This window comes from Rhinoderma darwinii, chromosome 5, assembly GCF_050947455.1.
Source record: "Rhinoderma darwinii isolate aRhiDar2 chromosome 5, aRhiDar2.hap1, whole genome shotgun sequence".
Lineage (NCBI taxonomy): Eukaryota > Metazoa > Chordata > Amphibia > Anura > Rhinodermatidae > Rhinoderma > Rhinoderma darwinii.
Window position 1 is genome coordinate 84,828,243 of NC_134691.1, and position 24,542 is coordinate 84,852,784.

The following is a 24,542-nucleotide window of genomic DNA, read 5'->3' on the forward strand; positions in this document are numbered from 1 at the left end:
TGACCTTGTTCACACGGTGCAAAAAAAACGATGTGTTAACGTGTCAAATACGCTAGCGATTTTGTAAAGAACTTTTTAAAGTACAGATGTTTTTGATGCGTTGTCGTCATGGTTTTTTATGCATTTTGTGCGCCCTTTCTGCACTTTTTTTGGTGCATAATTAGGACGCCCATTGACTATGGGAATTAGGCGAATTTTCGGCACGTCTTTGGTGCCAAAGAATTGACCTGATGCTTTATTTTTATTTTTTTTTAACATTAGTTTTTTATTAGTATATCAAAGAAACCACAGGTTACAGATTATACAATGGTACATAGTATCCTTGCAAGGAAGTACCTATACGATGCAAATCAACATTTGAGAAGTGACCTGTGGAGGGGGGGAAGGGAATACAGAAGGGAAAAGCAACCGGGGAGGGTAGGGAAACCAGGATACACAACAAGTATACATTAATCTATACACCTTTGTAGTATTTTTGACAATACATTTCCCAATAATCCCCTTTTTTTTTTTTCTCTGGGCTTTTATTTTTTCAGCAAGAGAACCTATCTATCCACGAACGCCATTGGGATTTGAAGCGTTCCATTTTATTAAGACGAAGTGCAAAGAGCCTCTCGTACCCACAATGAGATGAAACATTGTCAATCACTTCCCGTATAGAGGGAGCTACATTAGTTTTCCACCGTTTAGCCATTAAAAGTTTAACTGAGAGACAAATGTGGGACACAATAACTCTTTGGGATGGCTCTACTACATCTATATCCAAGGAGAGAAGGGCTAGAGCTGCACTGAGTTCCATCTGGGTACCCACTAAAATGGACAATAAGTCAAACACCTCTTTCCACAATGAAGCAATAACTGGGCATTCCCAAAAGATGTGAAATAATGACCCAACCATCCCACATCCTCCAACTCAAGGGGCTAGAGGACGGGTAAATTCTGGCCAATTTGCATGGAGTATAGTACCATCTCAAAAGTAGTTTGTGGAAAACTTCCAGGAGATTCGAATTCATAGTGGACCTCAATGTCCATTTAATCGCTTTTTCCCATGTCTCAATGTCATATGTGTACCCCAAGTCTACTTCCCATTTTGCCATTTGTGGGGTTTTTGAAATTGCCCCGTCCCCCAGGATTATATCATATAAAGCTCGGGTTAGCTTAGACTCCCCCGTATCGTTCTTCATAATCAAGTCATGTAGCCCAGATGGAATCTGTACCTGTGCATGCGATTTAGATGGAAGAAGATGTCTAACCTGCCTGTATTTAAAAAGATCTGCCTGTGAAATTCCAAATTCCGTACGTAGCTCTGAGAAAGTTTTTATATTGTCACTATTAAACAAATCGGATAGTGTCACAATCCCCCGGGCTTCCCAGTTTTTCAATTTTAGGTTAGGAACCAAAAGTTCCAGGGTGTCCACCGGTAGAGGGATCTTGCGGGTAGGAGCGTCAGGGGGTGTTGCCTTTAGAGCTGCTTTCCATGCCTGGATAGAAGCTATCACCGTAGGAAATCTTGGAATCAAACTTGTAGGGAACTTCGCTTGAGCTAGCAGTAGCGAGGAGAGAGGGATATCTCCAATCAGATGTCGTTCTATCATAGGCCAACTAGAGCCTGTGAATGGAAAACACCAGTGTCTCAACTGGCGCATCACTATAGCTGCGTGATACGCTTCAAGATTCGGAACTCCCATTCCCCCCTCCGTCTATGGACATAGAGACGCTGCCGTGCCACCCGTGGTTTCCCCTTGTTCCAAATAAATCCCATCAACTGGTCTTGTAGCTTACTAAGAAGGGGTCTAGGAATAGGAACTACAACTGTTCTAAAAATATATAGTATTTTGGGCAGAATTAACATTTTATATAGGACCATGCGTCCCATCCAGGACGGTTCAGTGCATGATAATCGCTGAAGGTCTCCCTGTAGTTTATCGAATAAAGGAAGCAGATTAATATGTGCCAGTTTAGAGGTATTGGCACATAAGTTAATACCTAGATAAGGGATCGACCCTTCCTCCCAACCATACGAGAATTCTTTCTGAATGTCCTGTCGCAGTCTTGTGGAAATTGATAATCCCAGTATCTGAGATTTGGATACATTAACTTTATAATACGAGACCCTACTGAACCATTCCAGAATTTCCGATACCCTTCTAAGAGATGTCAATGCATCCGTAAGGGTCAAAATTACGTCATCAGCGAATAAGCCTATCTTATGCTGTCTATGCCCTACTGAAATCCCTCGCACTCCCAAATCCATTCGAATCATTTCCGCCAATGGTTCCATAACCATAGTCAACAGTAAGGGCGAGAGAGGGCATCCCTGTTGGGTACCATTGGTGATATGAAATGGTCTGGACATCATCCCGTTAGTCAAGACCCTAGCTGAAGGTGAGGAATATAGAGCACCTATCGCAGTGAGAATGGAACCAGAGAAACCGAACATTCGCATGGTAGCAAAGGCAAAGTCCCAATGAATCCTATCGAACGCCTTCTCCGCATCCAGCGTGAGGAGAAGAGAAGGCGTCCGGCTAATCTCTGCCTTAGATATCAGATTGATGATGCGTCTGGTGCCATCTGGGGCTTGGCGGCCCTTCGTAAACCCCACCTGGTCATTATGAATAATGGTAGGGAGTATGGTCAATAGACGTTGGGCCAGTATCTTTGCATAAAGTTTGGTGTCGCAGTTCAACAAGGATATGGGCCTGAAATTAGCTGGTAGCGTAGGAGATTTCCCCTGTTTAGGGATGGTAACTATGGTTGCTTGGAGTATTTCCTCAGGAAGGTTACCCTTGACCATTGCAGTGGTGAAAATTCGCGCCAAGTATGGGGCCAATACCTTCTCATTTAGTTTATAATATTCGGAGGAGAACCCATCCGGTCCCGGGGCCTTATGTTGTTTACCCATCCGAATTACTCTGGTCACTTCCTCTGTCAGAATAGGGGCATTAAGTTGGTCTAGCTGTAAAGGGGTTATCTTGGCCAGCTGTAGCTTGTCCAAAAACCCATCTATAGTCTCCAAAGTTGGGTGAGACGTAGCAGGGTCTTCTTTCAAATTATAAAGTTTAGCGTAGAATGAACTAAATCTGTCCGCGATGTCTTGCGGGTTCGAAACCTTAGAATCCTCCCCCTCCGCCTCTAAAAATGGAATCCTACTTTTTTGTTGTTTCAGTTTAACCCTTGTCGCCATATATTTGCCCGCTTTATTATGTGAGGTGTAATAGGTCATGCGAAGCGAGGTTAAATGTTTATCAAAGTCCGCTATAAGCAGCCTCCTAAGTTCCTGTCTAAGTTTGGTCAGCGCATCATTTAGTGTGACCGAAGGGGAGGATTTTTGTTGGGTCTCTAGAGCTTTGATCTGTTCCAATACCTTGTCCGTATTTACCCGTTTCTGTTTATAATAGTGCGAGCTCTGCTGGATCAGGAGACCACGCATAACTGCTTTATGGGCATTCCATAGGACAAAGGGGTCAACCTCTGGGGTGTCATTAAGATCAAAGTATTCTTGCAATTGAGAGGAAATATGCTCTTTATATTTAGGAAGGGCCATCAGAAAGGTATTATTGCGCCAATTCCTAAAGGGACGGGACCAGGGTGCCAATGCTATCTGCATGGATATAGGAGCATGGTCTGACCACGTGATCACCCCTACCTCTGCTTTCTGTACTGCTTGCAGCAACCATTTATCTACTAGGAATACATCAATCCGAGAGAAAGTATGATGGCAGGAAGAATAGAAAGTGAATTCCCTGGACGAAGCATTATGGCATCTAAACACATCATAAAGGTCTTCCCTTTGAGCCCACGGTGAGAGTGTAAGGAGAGACCTCCTGCTCTTGCTGGTGGTGTCCATAACCCTGTCTGGAACTACATTAAAATCTCCACAAAGTATGAGTTGACCCTTTTGGATCTTGCGAATTTTCCGCATGGTTTTGTTCAGAAAGCGAATCTGTGAGGCGTTAGGAGCATAGATATTGACTAACGTTATCAAAGAGTCATTGATAGAACACACCAGAGCAAGAAATCTCCCCCCCACATCGATCAGAGAATCCACCAACTTAAAATCCAAAGAATCACTGACTGCAATCAAGACCCCTGCTTTTTTCCTGTCAGAATTGGCCATAAAAACATGAGGGAAATTCGGATTTATAAAAGAAGGGCACTGCTCCCTCTGGAAATGTGTCTCCTGTAGACACAAGATATCTGCTCTAGAACTTCGGGCCTCTTTCCAGGCGGAGGATCTTTTAAATGGACTATTCAATCCCTTTACATTCAGTGAAACTATTTTAACCGCCATTATCAAAATTCCTAATGAGCATTATACCATATGCAGTCTGCTTCATCCTCGACTCATCAACATTTGTAGACATACCAGAGAATATACACTTGGTGTAACATGTTTGGGAGAAAAACAGGGAATATTTGAACCACAACTTTAACCGCATGTATCAGAGATATAACAGTCCCTGAAGCACTATGAAAACCACAGGATCTAGAAGATCTCAACGACCCTGTAAAGATACTGGGGACGAAAGTTCGGCCTGAAGAGACACAACATCATAATCTCACGCATAAAGTACCTTCAGCGAGAGTCAGCCTGACTCCGCCACTCTGGAGAAATTCTGGACGGAGCGCTGATTGAGGGTTTCACAGGTATGTCGGACATCCGGACCCCCCACTCCTTCAGCAATTGAATACCATCCGCAGGCTTGTGAAGAACATGTGTACGATCCTCTTTTCGGACCAGAAGCTTCGTAGGGAACCCCCACTTATACGGTATCTTGTTGCTCCGTAGCGAGAGTGTAACAGGCAGGAAGTTCCTTCTAGCTTGAAGAGTGGCTTGTGAGAGGTCCGCATAAAGATGTACCCCTTCATATGGGTCTGGGAGTTTCTGAGCTTTTCGCGCTGCGAACATTAGGGCTTCCTTGACATGAAAAAAATGTATGCGAGAAAGTACATCTCTTGGTATTTCTGATGGTAAAGCCTTAGGTTTCGGCAAACGGTGTGCCCGGTCTATGATCAGATCCTGAGGCGTGGAGTGTGGCAAGAGGGATTTAATCAGCTTTTGCAAGAACAGTGGGAGATCAGACGGAGACACGGATTCAGGAATGCCCCGAAATTTAACATTGTTCCTCCTATTTCTATCCTCCATATCCGCCATCTTAGATTTCATGCTTTCCACCTCTTCTTCTAAAGTATAGTGTGCATCCACTAAATCATTGTGCGCCTGAGTGAATTCCCCCATTTTCCTCTCCACATGATCCACTCTGGAGCCTAACTCTTCTATATTAGTGTGTAGCGTAGCAGAGATTTTTGCTAAGTCCTTTTGCAGGGACCCCCTAAGGGCCATCACCAGGCCTTTAATAAAAGTTTCCGACGCCGCCTGGTCTGTAGTGGGGAGGCTAGAGATCGGGTCCCCCTCCTCAAGTGATGTATCCTCTTGCAAGGAATCAGTAGTTGGGATTAGGTCCCTTTGGGAGACCTGACGTTCAGGGGGGAGATCTTCCTCCTCTTGCTGCCGTCTCTCAGCCGCCATTTGCACGTGGCCTCTCTCCGGTGTCAGTGGGGCGCTAGGGCCAAAGATCAGCTTGCTTCCCGGGCTGGCCGCTATTGGGCATTCAGGGGAGTGTATAGACTCACCGGGAGATTCCGAGGGCGACGCCAGTCTCGATCCTCTGTCACACATCTCTCCAGAGAAGCTGCTGCCGGCGCCATCTTGGAAATCCTCCTTCATCGCGCTGCGGGTCGAAAACAAGTCCGTTAGCCGCTTCGGGCCAGACTTATTCCCCTTTCTCCTTGTCATCATCGTTGTCCCCGGGTTGAGTGACGAAGAGCAGTCAAACCCCGGCTTCGGGCACGCTTAAATATACCGTCGCTTGAGGTTTTAAGACGGAGCTCACTCTGAAGCGTCCGTCCCGGTCTGCATCCAAGCCACGCCCCCCGACCTGATGCTTTATTACGCGACGTGTTTTTAAACAAGCGCGATGCCAATCATCAGCTTAAATCATGGGTTTTTTTTACGCATTTTTAATGAGCCAAAAAACGCGTCAAATACACACTATGTGAACAGGGCCTAAGTCTCTAACTCAGATTCCATGCTGGATTAAAATGTGTGACTGCTTGCTAAACATTTGCTTTCACATATAGTAGCTTAGAAAATACCATCTTGTAGGTCAGATCAACCTTCACTTAGCATTTCAACAGAAATGGAGCATGTGCAGGAACACCCATATGGGGAGGGTCAGAGCAGATGTACATAGATGGGTCAAGGAGGGCCTTAGGCATTTGTCCCCCCAAACCACTTGTTTTAGCATTTTGCTGGATCATAAAAACTGTAGTCTGTGACACTGTCATTTGACAGCCACACAGTAGTCTTTGTTTTCTGCTCTGCACAGGATTGGTGCATAGAGAAATGAGTAACCCACTGAAAACGAGGATGGGAAAACTCCCTTAAGATCCAAAAGTTCGATTTTATGCATACAAAAAATTAATGGAAAAAACATATATGTATTTACTGTATTATTACGACATGAAAATGTTGAGTATGTCCCTGACCTGCCAAAGAAAGAGAATATAAAGACGAATAAATGTTGAAAAGAACAGGGTTGTTTAGGTTTAGAATCCATTATATGAAGCAATGGCGCCCATTCAGCAAGCAGATTTATTACGTAAATCTCGAATTCTATGAACCTTATTTAATGCCATATACATTTCGTAAACGTGATATTGATTCACTATTGCAATAACCCTACCTATTTTAGGAGAGATCTTGGCTTTCGATGCCAGTAAAACCCTATTGATGAGCCATCAATATTTATATGGAATCATTTGAAATGTAAGGTTCAGAAGGGCTAACTCTGGAAGGGGGGGGGGGGATATATCCTAGAAATTAAATAAAATACCTCTTGCAAAAATTTCACTATATTGGGGCAATTCCACTAGATATGCATCAAATTGCTTTTCGCAGGGTACTGGCGCCAACACGGTTCAAGTTAACCAGGGTAGAATTTGACTAGACTAGCCACCTCAGCTGTATCTTACAGATAGCCTCTAAATGGTTGATACAGTATGAATATTTACTAGAGCAATGTAATGGCCAGCAATGGTGTTATTCCTCATGTACACACATATGACATCTTATTCTGAAAAGTCACCTGAAGGGTGATGTACACATTTTTTAATTATTTTCCCAGTTGGTTATATAACTCAGTTTGCCCCTAGCCTTAGAGAGCATGATTTTAGTATATGCAATTGAAAAACTTCCCCTAGTTTTATTTTCAACATGAATATAATTTCTAAATTTAAGAAATCTGGGTACTAGGACCGATATCCAATCAATCAATCTGTGGGTACGAAGAAAAAATCCCTGATCCGTCGATGCAAAAAAGCAGAGCTTGGAAATTTACAGTATATGTGGTGGAGAACTCCGTAAGTGTTCTGATCTGTCAACCATCACATACGTCTTCAAGTAAATCTATGAGCGTCTTTTTTCCAAATATTGAAATTCAGATAAGTGATTATTTCCCTTAAACTCTAGATCACCGCTAAGTAACTCTTCTTTCCAGATGCGTCCATGACTACATAAGGAGGGCTCAAAATGTTGTCCTTTAAAGGCTATGTACACCTTTAAACTGAACTTTTTTTTTTATTGTTCATTTTTTTGTTAAATGCTAAATTTTTACCTAAGAAAGGAGCAGATGAATTCATGGCACAGTAGTGATGTTGAAAATGACTGCAGTAAGCACCAGGACACCCACTCATTTCAGTGGGGGATGACTGCATATGCTTGACCATCTCTCTAATAAAACTTGGGAATAGACCCCCTTATTCTAGAGATTGGTCGGGGGTGTCTGCTGTTGGAGCTCCACTGATCTAATTTGATTATCTGTTTCATTGACATTTCAAAGTCTAATTTAAAGGTTTTCCCCACCTGAAGATTCAAAATCTGATTATTCTTGCATTCTAATATGCGGAATGGCAGAACATGGCTGCAACAAGCTGATTTTCCTCTTCTCTGCTGTCAGCACATTGCCGATTTCATCTTTGAACTGAATAGCTGGATCAGATGAGATAGACTGGTTGCTAACAGCTATATTCCTTACAGCTACGGGTAGCAAGTTCCTGCAAACAACCTTTGCAAATTCAGTTGTTAAAATGGCCAAAAAGGTGAGGGGGGAAAAACCGCCATTAGGGTATTATAATGAACACAAAATTTGTTACTGGAGATCACCACTGGTTGTTCCCTTTGTCCCTATTGAAAATGGTCCCAACAATTGCTGGCACCTCTTCTTAGTGTCACATGGTTTTTCCCAATATGTCCCTCATGACCGCACCACAGAAGGTTGACCTCTATAGGGACAGGAAGACAGAGTTTAAAAGGCCCCTCCCACCACCCACTTGCCAGTGTTTGTCCTGTCCCTGCTGGGTCAGGTGCAGAGAGGATTTCGCTCCTAGAAAAAAAATTCAAACGCGCGAGATCGAAGAGTCTAAAAAAAAACTTCTCCTTCCTCCCTCTTTTTGCCTAGGCTAACGCCTCTGTGAGAGGTGCCTTAGCTCCCCAAATCAAAGCGATAACCTTTTTGCTGTATCCTAGGCTGGATTCTGTAGCGTGGGGTTTTGGGACTTCCAAAAGGCAGTAGGCTGGCCTTTGAAGCGGCCACGTGACACCGGAAGAGCCCTCTGATGCGGCCGCATCCCAAAGTATAGTAGACCGCACGTCACCAGAAGTGACGTCTGGCTACGTCTAGTCCGTGGCCATCTTGGAAGGCGGGGAAAGTAAAAAAAAAATATACATATAAGGGACCCGTACAGGTATGTGAATGAGCTTTGATAGTGATATATACGGCTAGTATCATATGTACTGTGATTGTTGTATATCCATCCGTTTGTTGGATTTTATCCTTGTTGCGGTGATGGAACTACCTAGTTCTGATGGAATTCCAAATATGTCCCAAGGACATGTGTGTGTCTCCCTTGGGGATTAAGGGTATGACTCTCGTATATAAGTAAGGTATGTTTTATCTACCATCTCTTTCTAGGATAAACAACCTTCCCAGAGACAAATAGACTTAAAAAAGAAAGTTAAAATATGTGCAACCTGTGGGAAAAAATTGCAGGATTCGCTTAAACAATTGTCAAGATTGCATCACAAAACCATGGAAAGAAGAACTGCCTAGGTTCATGTCCGAGCTGAGGGCTGTTCGTCATGAGGAAGTGAATCAGTCTGTAGCCTCCCTCGTCCCTCAAGAGGCTCCGTCGGACTCCCGGGCAAACAAACCCTGCATGGAAGTAGAGCAAAAATGGTGCCCCCCTTCTCAGGGTTCCAACTCGGAACAAAAATGTCATTCTTTGGAAGAAGGTGAGGAACCGTTACCTTCAACTTCATCCACACCGGAAAATATACTTTATTTTTATGTCAGATACCTTAATTCATGCAATTAGGGAGTCGATGTATATTCCAGAGGAAGGCCAACCCCATACCATCCTGGATGAAATGTTCGGGGTGCCTTACAGAAAGAAAAATAAAAGTTTACCCGGTGAATGAAAATCTCATATAAATGATAATGGTGGAATGAGAGAATTCAGAAAAGAGGCTATTCATTCCAAAAATAGTTCGAGAACTGATTTTTCGACACAAAACCCTGGAATGAAGTCCTAAGGACAGACGTCCCGGTGGCAAGAGTTGCTAAGAAAACAGCCGTCCCCTTTGAAGATTCCTCTGTTCAAGGATCCCCTGGACCGCAAAGCACACAGACTAAAAATAACCTGGGAATTCTCATCCGCCTTAATTTCTACTAACAGCGCTGCTATGTCTGTCACAAGATCAATGTTTTTGGCAGACTCATCAGCCGAATCAGTTTGATTTGCCACCAGGAATGGGGCCCTTTCTAATGCTGATAGAAGAGCGTTGTGGCATAAAATGTGGTCAGGGGACACAAAAAACAAGCTTTATTCCATTCCCTTCTCCGGAACCTTGATGCTTGGACCTCTCCTGGATAATATGTTCAACGCAGCAGATGAGAAAAAAGGGTTTCCAGAAGAAAGACCCAAGACGACTACTCCGTTTCGTAGATTTCAACATCAGTCGAGCTACAGAGATAAAGGGAAGTCTGGTCACTGGAGCTACCCCAAATGTAGAAGAGGTCGTGGATTAGTTCTCAACTCCAACAATTCATTCCAGCCCACTATACAATGATGCCAGAAGTGGGGGGGGGGGGAGAGAGAGAGACTCCTGTACTTTAAACCGAGTGGACCAAGATAACCCAGAACCCTTGGGTTTTGTAAACTTTCAAAGAAAGGTACAAAATAGGTTTCTCCTCTCTACCTCCAGAGAATTTTTAAGTAACCTCATACCAATCAAGAAATCTCCAACACTTGTTGGATGTTCAAAAACTATAAAAGATATTAACCGGTTCAGAACCAGACACCGTTTAGCACGCGTTAGGCGAAATTCACACGAACGTGTGCGTTTTGCCCGTGCAAAAAAGCTGCGTTTTTTGCGCGTTGCAGTTCCGTGTGTCATAAGTGTTTGGTGCGTGGCTGCGTGATTTTCATGCATATGCCATCCTTATGACACGCGGTTTTGAGGTTTAGAAAAATAAATGAAGGAGATGGTTTTATTTTTCCCTTAATTTCTTGATCTACTGTTGCGCGAATCATGCACAGCACACGGAAGTGCGTCCGTGTCCTGCGCGTGATTTTTACGCACCCATTGACTTCAATGGGTGCGTGATGCGCAAAACACGCTCAAGTATAGGACATGTGAGTTTTACGCAGCGGACACACGCTGCGTGAAAATCACGGACTGTCTGAACGGCCCCATTGAGGTACATAGCTCCGTGCGACGCGCGTAATTTTCACGCGCGTGTCACGGACGTGAAACACATTCGTGTAAATAAGGCCTTAGTTAAATGGCTAACTTTTTTATTTGTTGGGCTAGCGACGTAATTTTTGCGTTGTCTTTTCCGTAGACCATGCAGGTTTCTCTTCTCTGTTTTTTTTTTTTATATATATATATATACACACCCCTCCTTTTTGCGATTTTAGAATTTTTAGGCTTAAAGTTTGAAAATAATTGTAAAAAAATAAGCTTTTTTATGTTTCAGCAATTTTTTTTGGTAATAACATAGTTTTACCCTAAAATAGACCTTTTATTTGTGATCGTAATTGTCTACCATAAATTTTAATATATTACATGTCTATATTAGGGTAATTTGGTCCTGGCTAGTGTTACGACAATGATTGGCGGGGGGGGGGGGGTGTTTTTTTTGGGATGGGTATTTTATGTGTATTAAATTTTTTTTGCACTTTACTTTTATAAGACCTTTGGGGAACTTTATATATTTTTTTTCTTTCTTTTACACCATGTTTTTCCACTGTAACTGGGGCTGCACAGCAGCCCCAGTTACAGGGGAAATCAGCCCTCTTATAGTGACTGTTGTCACTAATAGGGCTGTGCTGGGTCTAGTTAGACCCAGCAGCAGTCTGCCACTAACGGCATCCCGGCGATCATGTGACCAGTCACATGATCACCGGGACCAATAGAGACATCGGCACGGCCGCTGCCTCTATTCCTATACACAGCACTCATTGAGCACTGTGTAAAAGAGATCGGAGAAGACCGAAGCAGCGGAAGCTGCTTCTATCTTCTCCTCAGGGTCCACGGCAGTCACTGACGGAGACCCAACATTCAGCTGCCCGATCAGTCGGGCAGCAAGCTAAAACCCGCGCCGTAAATAGTCTATCGCGCGGGTTTTAAGGACCCTGACCGCTGGCCGTAAATACACAGCCAGCGGTCAGGAACCTGTTAAACAAATGGGTGAAAAAATCGCAAGTTCAAAATGGCGTCTATCTGATCTACTACTCCGCTGATAAATCAAAGGACATCAATGTGTACGATAGATTTAAAAGATGCTTACTATCGTCCCGGTTCACCCGACCTATTAGGGATACCTCAGATTTGCGATTTAGGATGGTCCCTCTATCCTTCACTACCAATTTGTTTGCCTCCCCTTCGGCATTTCCTCTGCCCCCAGGGTGTTTACAAAAATTATGGCAGAAATAATGGCGTTTCATCCCATACCTAGACAACTTTCTTCTGGTGGCGGATACCCCGTCCATGTTAAAGAAACATCAAACCCAGGTCCTTACCCTGTTACAGCATTTGGGTTGGATAATTAACTTTAAAAAAATCATATCTTCCTCCCCAAAATCAAAAATCTTCCTTAGGACTACTATTAGACTCCTCCCTTCAACATTTCCTATCAAGGGAAAAACAATTTCATCTACACACCGAACTGTGGAAATTTTGGGAGAAAGAGAGCTGTTTGTTAAGAAATGGGATGCTGATTTAAGGCCTCGTGCGCACGAACGAGTTTTTGCGGCCAGAATTCAACCGCAAATCCGCTGGTGAATTGCGATCCCATTAATTTCTTTGGGCCCAAGCATACGACTGTGGTTTCCACGGGCTGTGCATTTCCCGGGAGCCTGGACTGCAAAAACATAGGACATATCCTATATAGGCCACATTTTGTGGTCCGGGCTGATTGAAATGAATGTGCACGTCCCGTGATTTGCGTGCGGCCCGCGGATGACACTCTGCTCCCGTTCAAGCTGCAAATCATGGGTTATGTGCATGAGGCCTTAGTTAATGACGTCCTGCATCCAGTCAATTCCACTCTCGCCCCTTACAGAACTTAATTCTGTCCCAGTGGAATCGCAAACAAGATTCCTTAAATTCAAACATTTTGATTCTAAAAACATCTCTCCTCTGGTGGCTTTGCCCAAACAACCTAAACAAAGGAGTCCCATGTAAACCTTCTCGATACGTGGTAATTACCACAGATGTGAGCAAACAAGGTTGGGGGTCTGTGGTTAAAGACAAATATTTCCAAGGCACTTGGTCTCCTCAGATGAAGACTGTCTTCAAACTACAGAGAACTGAGAGCTGTTTGGGAAACTTTCACAGAAGCTCTTACTCTCCTAAAAGGGAGATGTGAGGGCATGTAAGAGTCCTATCAGACAACACCACAGGAGGGGGAACAAGACATACTCTTCTTCAAATCCTTTCTGCCCAAATTTTCGGTTGGGCAGAAGAAAATGTTCTGTCAGTATCAGCAGTCCTCTTAAAAGGCACAGAGAATATATCCACTAACTTTCTGAGCCAGAGGAAGCTAAATCCAGGGGAGTGGACCCTGAACAAAGACATTTTTCAGTCCCGAAGCCAAAGATGGGATTATCCTCAAGAAGATCTATTTGCCACAAGACAAAACTCCCAAGTGGATGCATTATTTTCCCTAAATATCAGAGACCTTCCAATAGTAGATGTATTGTCCCAACACTGGGACATGAATCTAGCCTATGCATTCCTGCAGTTTCCATTAATTCCAGTGCTGCTAAGGAAAGTTCAGGAAGAGTTGACCAAGGTGATCATTATTCTACCATATTGGCCAAAGAGAATTCGGTTTCCAATCCTAAAGCATCTGGCATTGGAAAACCCTATCATGCCCCCAGTAAAAAAGGACTACCTCTCCCAAGGTCCCTTATTTTATCAGGGAGTGAACACTCTCTAAAATTGTCAACATGGATCCTGAAAGGCAAATCCTGAGAAACCACGGTCTTTTAGAGAAGGTCATTTAAACCATTATATTCAGTCATAAAGAAACAACCTCAAAGATATATCGTAAAACTTGGTAAAAAATGTGTTCCTGATATGGGGATCCAGGACCAGTTCCTTTTTCACCAAACATTGCAAAGATGTTGGATTTTTTTTAACAAAGCAGGATTTAAAAAAAAAAAAAAAAAATAGTTCCCTAAAGGTTCAAGTTTCAGCTCTAAGTAATTTCTTCAACACTTCCCTAGCTGAACATGGGTGGATCGAGAGATTTACACAGGCAATTTCTAAATTAAAACCATCCCTAAAGAAATCTGTATCTTCCTGGGACTTGAATGTAGTTCTGAAGGCTCTTTGTGGCCCTCCCTTTGAGGCATGAACTCTATTTTTATATAAGACCTTTAACTCAAAAAACAGCGGTTTTTAGTTGCTATCACATCAGCAAAAAAGATTGTGGAGAGTTCCAATCTCTTTCAATCATAGAACCTTACCTAAAAATTCAAGAAGACAAAATCATCCTAAAGCTGGACCCTGCTTTTATTCCAAAAGTGGCTACTGCCTTTCATATAGAGGCAGAATTATTTCTTGATTTTCCTTTTTATCCAGATCCAAAAGATCAGCAAGAACAAAGATACCATTCCTGGGATGTTAGGCGTACTGTGCTCCATTACTTGGAAAAAACATCCCCTTGGAGACTGGATCAAAACATATTTGTCTTATTTGTCTTATATGGGGGAAAGAATAAAGGGAAGAAAGCTTAAAAAAAGCTATCTAGCAAGATGGGTAAAACTTACCATACAGGAAGCCTACAGCTCCCAAGGACTCTGTGCTCCCCTGGGCATAAAAGCTCACTCAAAAAGAGCAGTTTCTTCATCGTGGGCAGAAAGAAGAAAAGCCTCTATAGACTAGATCTGCAGAGCTGCCACTTGGTCAAACTACTATAATTTTTGCAGACCTTATAGGCTAGATGTTCTGTCTATGTATATGAATATCTATGCTTTGGACGCAAAGTCCTCCAATCCGTACTCCCTCCCTGAGCATTATAATTTGGTATTGCTCCTGTGGTGCTGTCATGACAGACGTACTTGATAGTAGGAATTAGACCTACCGGTAATTGTTTTTCCAGGAATCCATCATGACAGCACCCTTAGGCCCAGTTCACGCAGAGTTTTTTTACGCTGATTTTGATGCAGAAACAGCCTCCCATTGATTTCAATGGGAGGCTGAGGCGTTTTTTTTTTCCATAGCGATTTTTAGCCACTCTTGGTAAAAAAAAAAAGCTTCATGCTCTTTCTTGCTGCGCTTCCGCCTCTGACCTCCCATTGAAATCAATGGGAGGCAGAGAAAGCGTTTTTCATGCCGTTTTTTTGCCTGTGGCGCTCGATGGCAGCGGCCGAAAAGCGCTGGAAAAATTGCGACAAGAATTTGCAGGCGGGTCAAAATCTGCCTCAAAATTCCTGAAGGAATTTTGGGGCAGATTTTTCTGCCTGCAAAAAAACTGTGAACAGGGCCTTCCATTCCCTCCCTTTATTAAAATTTCTGATTTGTGCAGTTAACATGTCAGTTATTATCCCTAAAAATAAAATAGGGTTGCATCCATCCTGGTGTAGTAATTGAAAAACACTGGCAAGTGGGTGGTGGGAGGGGCCTTTTTACCTCTGTCTACCTGTCCCTTTAGAGATCAAGAGGACAACCTACTGTGGTGCTGTCATGATGTACTCCTGGAAATACAATTACGGTAGGTCTAAAGGCCCATTTACACCGACCAGTGCAGCGAGCACCGATCAACGAGACATCGATGATTGGCACTCGCTTGATCCTGTCACATGGAGCTATGGATGGGAACGAGCGGTCGTTACTCCGATCGCTCGTTACTCCGATCTCTTGTCCCAATCCATTATTATCATGTGCGCAGCGCGTCTCCCTGTTTACACAGGGAGATGTGCTTCCGACAACGATAATATTTTACTTTTTTAGAACTATACGACCAGCAGATGATCGAGCGTTTGCTCGGTCATCTGCTGATCGTTCCCCTGTTTTACACAGGGCAATTATCGGCAACGAGCGTTATATTAATGCTCGTCTGCCCAATAATCGTCCTACGTAAAACCCCCTTAACTCTTATTTTCCAGAACGCAAATAAAAACACAACACGGTGTCATATTGAAAAAAATATCATTGATAGTGGTGACAACAGGCCTTTGTCATCCATTAGGTGATTTAAAGAAGTAGTCCCACTATTAAATAATACATTTATCTGTTAGATGAGGCAAAATAATTTATTATTGGAATCACGTAATAGAAAAAAAGGCTCGAGTGTCTAGATATTGCTGTTACGTACTTGTTATGGCGCTCCCTGGAGTCTTTTTATTATGCCACACTGTAAACGGCGTAAATTGAGGACGCAAAAAAGAATGGGATTTCTGGATTTTTTCCAAAAAAGTTGATAAAAGTTAATCAATAAATTTATACAAGTCGTTCTCAATTAATTAGAATATCATCAAAAAGTTAATTTTATTTCAGTAATTAAATTCAAAAAGTTAAACTCCTATATTATATAGATTCATTACACACAGAGTGATCTATTTCCAGCATTTTATTCTTTTAATATTGATGATTATGGTAACAGTTAATGAAAACCCAAAATTTAGTATCTCAGAAAATTAGAAATATTCTATAAGCCCAATTTCAAAAATGGTTTTTAATACCGAAATGTTGGCCTACTGAGCAGTACGTACAGTATATGCACTCAATACTTGGTCGGGGCTCCTTGTTCGTGAATTACTGCATCAATGCGGCGTGGCATGGAGGCGATCAGCCTGTGGCACTATGAGGTGTTATGGAAGCCCAGGTTGCTTTGATGGAGGCCTTCAGCTCGTCTGCATTCTTGGGTCTGGTGTCTCATCTTCCTCTTGACAATACACCATAGATTCTCTATGGGGTTTAGGTCAGGCGAGTTTGCTGGCCAATCAAGCGCAGTGATACTGTGGTTATTAAACCAGGTATTGGTACTTTTGGCAGTGTGGGCAGGTGCCAAGTCCTGCTGGAAAATGAAAATAGCATCTCCATAAAGCTTGTCAGCAGAGGGAAGCCTAAAGTGCTCTAAAATTTCCTGGTAGACGGCTGCGCTGACTCTGGACTTGATATAACACAGTGGACCAACACCAACAGATGACATTGCTCCCTAAACCATCACTGACTGTGGAAACTTCACACTGGACCACAAGCAACTTGGATTGATGCCTCTCCACTCTTCCTCCAGACTCTGGAACCTTGATTTCCAAATGACATTCAAAATTTACTTTCATCTGTAAACAGAACTTTAGACCACTGAGCAACAGACCAGTCCTTTTTCTCCTTAGCCCAGGTAAGATGTTTCTGACGTTGTCTCAAGGAATGCGACAGTTGTAGCCCATGTCCTGGATACGTCTGTGTGTTGTGGCTCTTGAAGCACTAACTCCACCCGTAGTGCACTCCTTGTGAATCTCCCCCAGATTCTTGAATGACCTTTTCTTGACAACCCTTTCAAGGCTGCGGTTATCCCTGTTGCTTGTGCACCTCTTTCTACCACACTTTTTTTTTCTTCCTCTCAACTTTCCATAAATATGCTTGGACACAGCACTCTGTGAACAGCCGGCTTCTTTAGCAATGTCTTTTTGTGGCTTACCTTCCTTGTGGAGGATGTCAATGACTGTCTTCTGGACAACCGTCAAGTCAGCAGTCTTCCCCATGATTGTGTAGCCTACTGAACCAGACTGTTGGACCATTTAAAGGCTTAGGAAACCTTTGCAGGTGTTTTGTGTTGATTAGCTGATAGGCTATGTTCACACGGAGTATTTTGCCGAGTTTTTTTACGCGGAAACCGCGTCGCAAAACTCGGCAAAAACGGCCCTAAAATGCCTCCCATTGATTTCAATGGGAGGCGTCGGCGTCTTTTTCCCGCAAGCAGTAAAACTGCCTCGCGGGAAAAAGAAGCGACATGCCCTATCTTCGGGCGTTTACGCCTCTGACCTCCCATTGACTTCAATGGGAGGCAGAGAAAGCGTATTTCGCGTTTTTTTATGCCCGCGGCGCTCAATGGCCGCGGGCGAAAAATGGCGCGCAGGGAGAGGAAAATCTGCCTCAAACTTCCAAACTGAATTTTGAGGCAGATATTCCTCCTGCAAAATACTCCGCGTGAACATAGCCTTAGAGTGACACCAGGAGTCTACAATCTTCAACTTTTACCCAATATTCTAATTTTCTGAGAGACTAAATTTTGGGGTTTTCATTAACAGTTCGCCATAATCATCAACATTAAAAGAAAAATGCTGCAAATAGATCACTCTGTGTGTAATGAATGTATATAATAGGCGTTTCACTTTTTGAATTGAATTACTGAAATAAATAAACTTTTTGATATTCTAATTCATTGAGAAGGACTAGTATGTACCCCAAAATGGTGCTATTTAAAAAATACAAAAAAAGCTGTCCTTCTACAGCTATATTGACGGAAATAGTTTATTTATAGCTTTTTGAATGCGACGATGGGGAAAAAAAATGGCTTGGTCATTAAGGCCTAAAATAGGCTGGTCACTAAGTGGTTAAGAATCAAAATCGTTGAGGGAGTGGAGCTGGTTGAAAGTGCTGTTTGTAAACAAGAAGGAGCGCTCTCAGCTGTAGTCCTGACCTAGTGTATTGCAGAATGTAAGCACATAGCGTACTCTCAGTAATAAACTCTTTGTTAGACCATGTGGTGAAAATCCAGTACTTACAAAGCCAGATAGATGAAAACAATACTATTAATATTTAATACTGTTAATGAATAATTAAAGCATGTTGAAAGGGAAAACATAGAAATCAATTATTGGATGCTTTGTGTAATTGCCTATTAATCAAATAATATTATTGCGTATTTAGACAGGAAAAGATAATATTTTTGAATGAACCAATATTAATCTCTTATCTGCAATTCCAAGTTCTTTAAGGCTGTTTTCACATCAGCGTTGTTTTTCCGTTGAGTTCCGTCTGAGCTTTCCGTCAGGGGAACCCCTCGACAGAAAAGCAAACGTTTAGTTACCCTTTTAACCCCTTAGTGACCACCAATACGCCTTTTTACGTCGGTCACTAAGGGGCTTTAGGCTAGGCTGACGCCTTTTCACGTTCGCCTAGCCTAAGTCCTGCACGGGTCCCCCGTGCAGGCTGGAGCCGGGGTTCAGCTGTCTGATGACAGCTGAGCTCCTGCTCCAACGCCTGCGATTGAAGTTTACTTAGATCGCGGCCGTTTAACCCGTTAAATGCCGCCGTCAATAGCGACCGCGGCATTTAACTTTGTTTACAGAGGGAGTGAGCTCCCTCTGTCACCCATCGGCGGCCCGCGAAAGCAATCGCGGGTGTCATGGCGGCCGGGGGCTTGATAAAAGCCCCCAGGTCTGCCCTGGACATATGCCTGTTAGGACGCGCCGGAGGCAATAATGCTCTGACAGGCAATAATGCTCTGGTATACGAAGTATACCAGAGCATTATAGCAGCGATCGGAAGATCGCACAGTAAAGTCCCCTAGTGGGACTAATGAAATAAGTCACCAATGTGAAATAAAGATTATTAATAAAAAGTACAGTAAAAAAATCCATTTTTTTCCATAAAAAGTGGTTTTATTTAGTAAAAGTGTAAAAAAAAAAAAAAAAAGTACACATATGTGGTATCGCCGCGACCGTAATGACTCCATTAATAAAGTTAATATGTAATTTAAACCGCAAGGTGAACACCGTAAAAAAAAACGCAAAAAACGATGGCGAAAGTGCAATTTTTTTCCATTGCCCCCAGAAAAGTCATAATAAAAATGAATCCATAAGTCCCATGCACCCCAAAACAGTACCAATCAAAACTACGTTTCGTCCCGCAAAAAACAAGTCGAAAAAATCACTACATTGATGGAAAAATCAAAAAATTACGGCTCTTGGAAAGCGACGATGCAAAAACAAATAATTTTAGTTCAAAAGTGTTTTTATTGTGCAAAAGTCGTAAAACATAAAAAACCTCTACATATGTGGTATCGCCGTAATCGTACCGACCCATAGAATAAAGGTAACGTTCTTTACGCCGCACAGTGAACGGCGTCAATTTAAAAACGCATAGAACAATGGTGGAATTTCAGGTTTTTTTTATAATCCCCCCCCCCCCCCCAAAAAAAAGTTAAAGGTTAATAAAAAAATTATATGTACCCAAAAATGGTGCTATTAAAAAGTACAACTAATCCCGCAAAAAACAAGTCCTCATACAGCTATGTAGACGAAAAAATAAAAAAGTTATAGCTCTTTGAATGCGACTATAGAAAAACAAATAAAATAGCTTGGTCATTAGGGCCTAAAATGGGCTGGTCACTAAGGGGTTAAACCTTCGCTTCTGTTTGCATCGCCATTGATCTCGATGGTGACGGAAACTTTGTTAATGGTTTTTGTTTGTCACCGTTGTGACAGGGTTCCGTTGTTTTTGATGGAATAGATAGCACAGTCGACAACGCTGATATGAACAGGCCCGAACTCGAATAAAGGTTTAAATCAACAGCTATTATAATTATTGTTAAGCTCATCCATTATTGAGTTTCATTGTGAATGTGCAGAGGTACCTGATAATATATTTCTGGATGTTTATAATCATTGTATTATTGCTATGATGACGTGTCATGCACTGATTCTGGCACCGCTTAAGCAGATAAGCTGGCGGTGAGCAGCCAGTCTTGGAAAGCAGACATGCAGTATAAAGCAAGGGGGAGGGAAAGCACATCATGCTTGATCAATAATGAGATGAGTGGAAGGTAGTCTGAAATCCACCAGTCTGCATTACACAATGCAGATAAGCTACAGTCACTGACTATATCTGTGCCTCAATGGAGCTCAGCTAAGGAATATTATTCATCAGGCTCATGTCTGAAGCCATATTATCATATGCCTCATTAAATGTAATGTCATGTAAAATGAATATTTATCATCCTATTGTTGCCAATAAGACATTTTTTTTTCTCCCATAGACAAAATGTGCCCTTCAGTCGTTGATAGATAAGCACCAGAAAATTCCTGGAAATATTTTCCGAGCCCTTCTGGAGAGATTTCACCGGAGCACTAAAGATGATTAAAGTGCCGTTCTACACAGGACTGTATTCTGGCTTCTTATTTGTCGTACAATTGTGTAAATAGTATAGGATTTAGTTTGATAAATTATTTTATTGATGTGTTACATGAACACTAAAACAAATTCTCTACTGTACAATATATACTTCTAAAAAGTTACCTGTTCCAACTCAGCGTCTAGTAAAAGTCTGCAGTTAGGCAGGGACTACATTGTACCCAGGATTATCTCTTAAGTGGCATTGGTTACTTATTGTGCTATGTCCGCACCAGGGTAAACCACCTCTGCTCCTGGTCCCCCCCCCCCCCCAACAGGGGTGCATAAAGTTGCAGCAGCCTACAGGTCCCCATGGTTGTCGTGGTGTCTTTTCATCCCAATGTACAAAGACTGGTAAAACATTACGATATCATAGTCTTGTATGCAATGGACAAAAGTTACAATATGGTGCCATTCTTTAGACCGGTATTTGAAGATAATGGGGACATTAACTACCTCTTTTGTAGACAAACGTAAACCACGATTATGTGTCGCCCAGCTCTAGAAGCCGATAAATTCATGTCACAGTAGTGATGTTGAAAGTGACTGCTGTAAGCACCAGGACTCCCATTTTTTTCCCATGAATGTGCTTGTCCATCTCTCTATTAAATCTTTAGAATAAGGAGGTCTATTCCCGAGATTTGTTGGGGGTGCTTGCTGCTGGACCCCCACTGATCTAACGATCATCTGTTAGACTGATCTGTCAAAGCCTGTTGTCAAAGCCCCCTTAAAGGGTTTCCCCACCTGAAGATTAAAAATCTGATTAATAGTGCGTCCTAAGATGGGGAATGGCAGAACGTGGCTGCAACAAGCTGCTTTTCCTCTTCTTCTGTCAGCGCATTGATTAATCGTTGAACTACACCGCTGGATCTTGTGAGATAGACTGGTTGCTAACAGCTATAGTTCTTTACAACTACGGGTAGCAAGTCCCTGCAAACAACCTTTTTGTCTCTGAATACACAGGTCTTAAGATCAAGGTAGAATTGTTACTAAGGGCAGATAAGGGGCAAGGTTCCTTGGCAAGACTTCAGCCAAGCATTTTTCTATCTCATACTGCCATATTACCCATATTTTTATAAAAATACATTTAGATGGAGGACATTTTTGAAGATTCTGTCACGGACTAATAGGATTAAGTTTGTGGTGCGATTGCACCAATCAGGGAGTGGTAAAAGAGCGCCCGCAGTATTATTATTAGTGTGGCCCTCTCAACTGATTGGCCAAGAGGGATAATGCATCATACAGTAAAGAAGTTGAGTAAGTCAAAAAATTTCTCTTGGCTATATAGCTGAAAGGGATTCCAGATTAGGATACAGAGCGCCCTCTCTTTGTGCAATACCCACTATTATCCTCATTCAAGAACCAATGATTCTAAAATACTGCCTATACCAAAAGTCCATGTGTTTTTTTATATTCATACCATTAGTTGTATATCTTCCAAAGTTTCTTTAAAACTCCTTCTAGTTTCTGAATTTTGTGTCTGCTCCAGATTAAGCACAGCACTTGTCTTCTCCTACTTCAGATACCATAATGTAGACATTAAAAATCATTTAGAAAAAGGTGTCTCCTCAAATGAATCATCTCTGGAATGTGCTGTGCATTATTAGCATTTTATAGCAGTTGTACTATTAGGGTGTCTTGTACTTTAAAGGGTAACTAAATGTTCGACAAACTACTGACATGTCAGAAGTTTGTATTGGTGGTATTCGATGTATCAGAGTATAGGCTCATAGACTTTCTATTGTACTCTGATACATTGATTTCTGGAAAAACCGAACAGAAACGAAGCGGCCAAGCGCTCACATGAGCACTTCTGCCGCCTTGTTTTAGCAATTGGTGGTGGTCTCAGTGCTCGAATCCCCACCTATCCAGACTTCTGACATGTCAGAAGTTTGTCGAACCTTTAGTTACCCTTTGAGGGATCTAATTTATGTTTTACTTGTTATTTTAATGCTAATGTTACAACTATTTTATTTACTGAAATTCCTGTTATTCTGCATTCTTTTTTTATCTGAGATTTCTCAAAATAAATCAATAAATATTACTACTTTTGTACATTTACAGTAAGAGTTTGATGTATCTTTTACTATTCCACCCACAAGCTATATTCAGGAGTATATTTATGAAAAGAAGCTACCATAACCTTACCAGGGAACAAAATTGAATATTTCTATAAAATGTAATTCCATATTTCTATTTATTTGTTGAATTAATCATAGAAAAATAGTGTCCAGATTTAATCCCAGAAACTCTCTTGTTCAAGGAAGCAGCGCTACTCACCGAGCTACCTGAGATTCCAGGATAACTCCTCTTCCAGTGTCCGGTTTTAGGCTATGCCCTGTCGAAGCTTTCTGTCGGAACGGGACCCTGACTGACACAAACTGAAACCAAAGTTTCCGTTTCCATCACCATTGATTTCAATTATATATATATGTATATATATATATTGTGAGACAGTGACAGGTAAAGTCATTGAGGGAAGGTACATTTCCCATAGAATCCTGTCATATGTATCCTAGGCTCCTGGGAATGAGTAGATCTTGCAATAGAAAGCTCTAGCTTTCCAATCTCGGCTTAAGGAAAAGCCGGAAAAAGGGCCTGGAGTTGGATTGGAGAAGAGCAGGGCGGGTTCCCCAATCCCTAGTCCATCTCTGTTTGTAGGACAAGGCTGCTGCTCAATTAGCTGCACTTGTAGCCTGTGTATAAAAAGGTGCAGACACAGTGTGTGTGAGTCTCACCCCTGACTCAGACTGGAGACTACTACGGCTGGAGTAGCCTGTATTCTATGTGAGTAAAGACCTGTGTTACTTTGTGTCCAGTGCCTGGTAGGAAGGCACTCGGTATAGTTAGATAATATATTGTTTAGTTAGTGCTCAGACGAGCAGGATTTATTTTGTATTTTGCCTTGTTGTACAAGAGGCTGTTTCTTTGACCAGAATAAAAACGCAGGCAAAGCCCTGTTATGACTTTTAATGCACGGTGTCCCTGTCTCTGGCTACAAAGAAACCGCTATACCAACCTCTCCTGATGCTAAACCCTCACATATGGTGGCCGATGCGGGCACGGTCTTAAACAGACATACACCTATTTAAAAGGACTTTTTGCTTCTCCAAGTGGAAAATCGTTGCTAGGGGCTACACAATTTTTTCTCCCCGAGAGTGCTTGGAAGTGTATGTCTTGGGTGAAGGCGGCAACAGGGCTAAAAGAGACTGTTAAAATGGATGAAATACTTAAACAGCTGATTCAGGCGAATATCAACCAGGGGAAGATAAGCACAGCTCTGCAAGAAGCCAGCGCGACTCAGCGAATGGTGCATGAGGAAGCCATGCGTGCACAGGCTGAAACCAATATTCTGCTGGGTGAATCCCAAAGACTGGCCTTAAAAGAACAGCAGCAAAATTAATCGCTATTTGCAAGACCAAATTCAGGCCTCAGTGGAGAGGTCAGCGGGGCCTCATGGTTTGCGCCAAACCACTCGTGCAGCGGTACAGACATCTCTGCAGAAGATGACATCCACCGACGACGTTGAGGCCTATCTCATGGTGTTTGAGCGAGTGGCAGAACGAGAGAAGTTACCTTCAGATCAGTGGGCAGCAGTGGTGGCACCTTTCCTAACCGGAGAGCCGCAAAAGGTGTACTTTGATCTCAATGAGCAGGATGCCAAGGATTACTCCAAGCTGAAGGGTGAGATCCTTGCCCGTCTGGGTGTTAATATGAATGTGCGTGCTCGACGGGTGCACAACTGGACTTTCATGGAACACCTACCTGCCCGATCACAAATGTATGATCTTGT

General features: G+C 42.5%; 1 protein-coding gene across 5 annotated transcripts in view; it reads left to right on the forward strand.

Moving 5' to 3' along the window:
• Positions 1–22,804, forward strand: part of TMEM68 (transmembrane protein 68) — an 86,718-nt gene extending 63,914 nt beyond the window's left edge. For 3 of the 5 annotated variants that reach the window (XM_075826235.1, XM_075826236.1, XM_075826234.1), the window contains one exon: positions 20,616–22,804. In XM_075826235.1, the coding sequence (XP_075682350.1) occupies positions 20,616–20,720 (105 nt within the window). In that variant the 3' untranslated portion in view covers positions 20,721–22,804. Of the gene's footprint in view, positions 1–536; positions 1,292–7,300; positions 7,391–20,615 lie in introns of those variants that run through there. The other 2 variants (XM_075826237.1, XM_075826239.1) reach the window with 2 other exon arrangements.
• Positions 22,805–24,542: the final 1,738 nt, after the last annotated feature.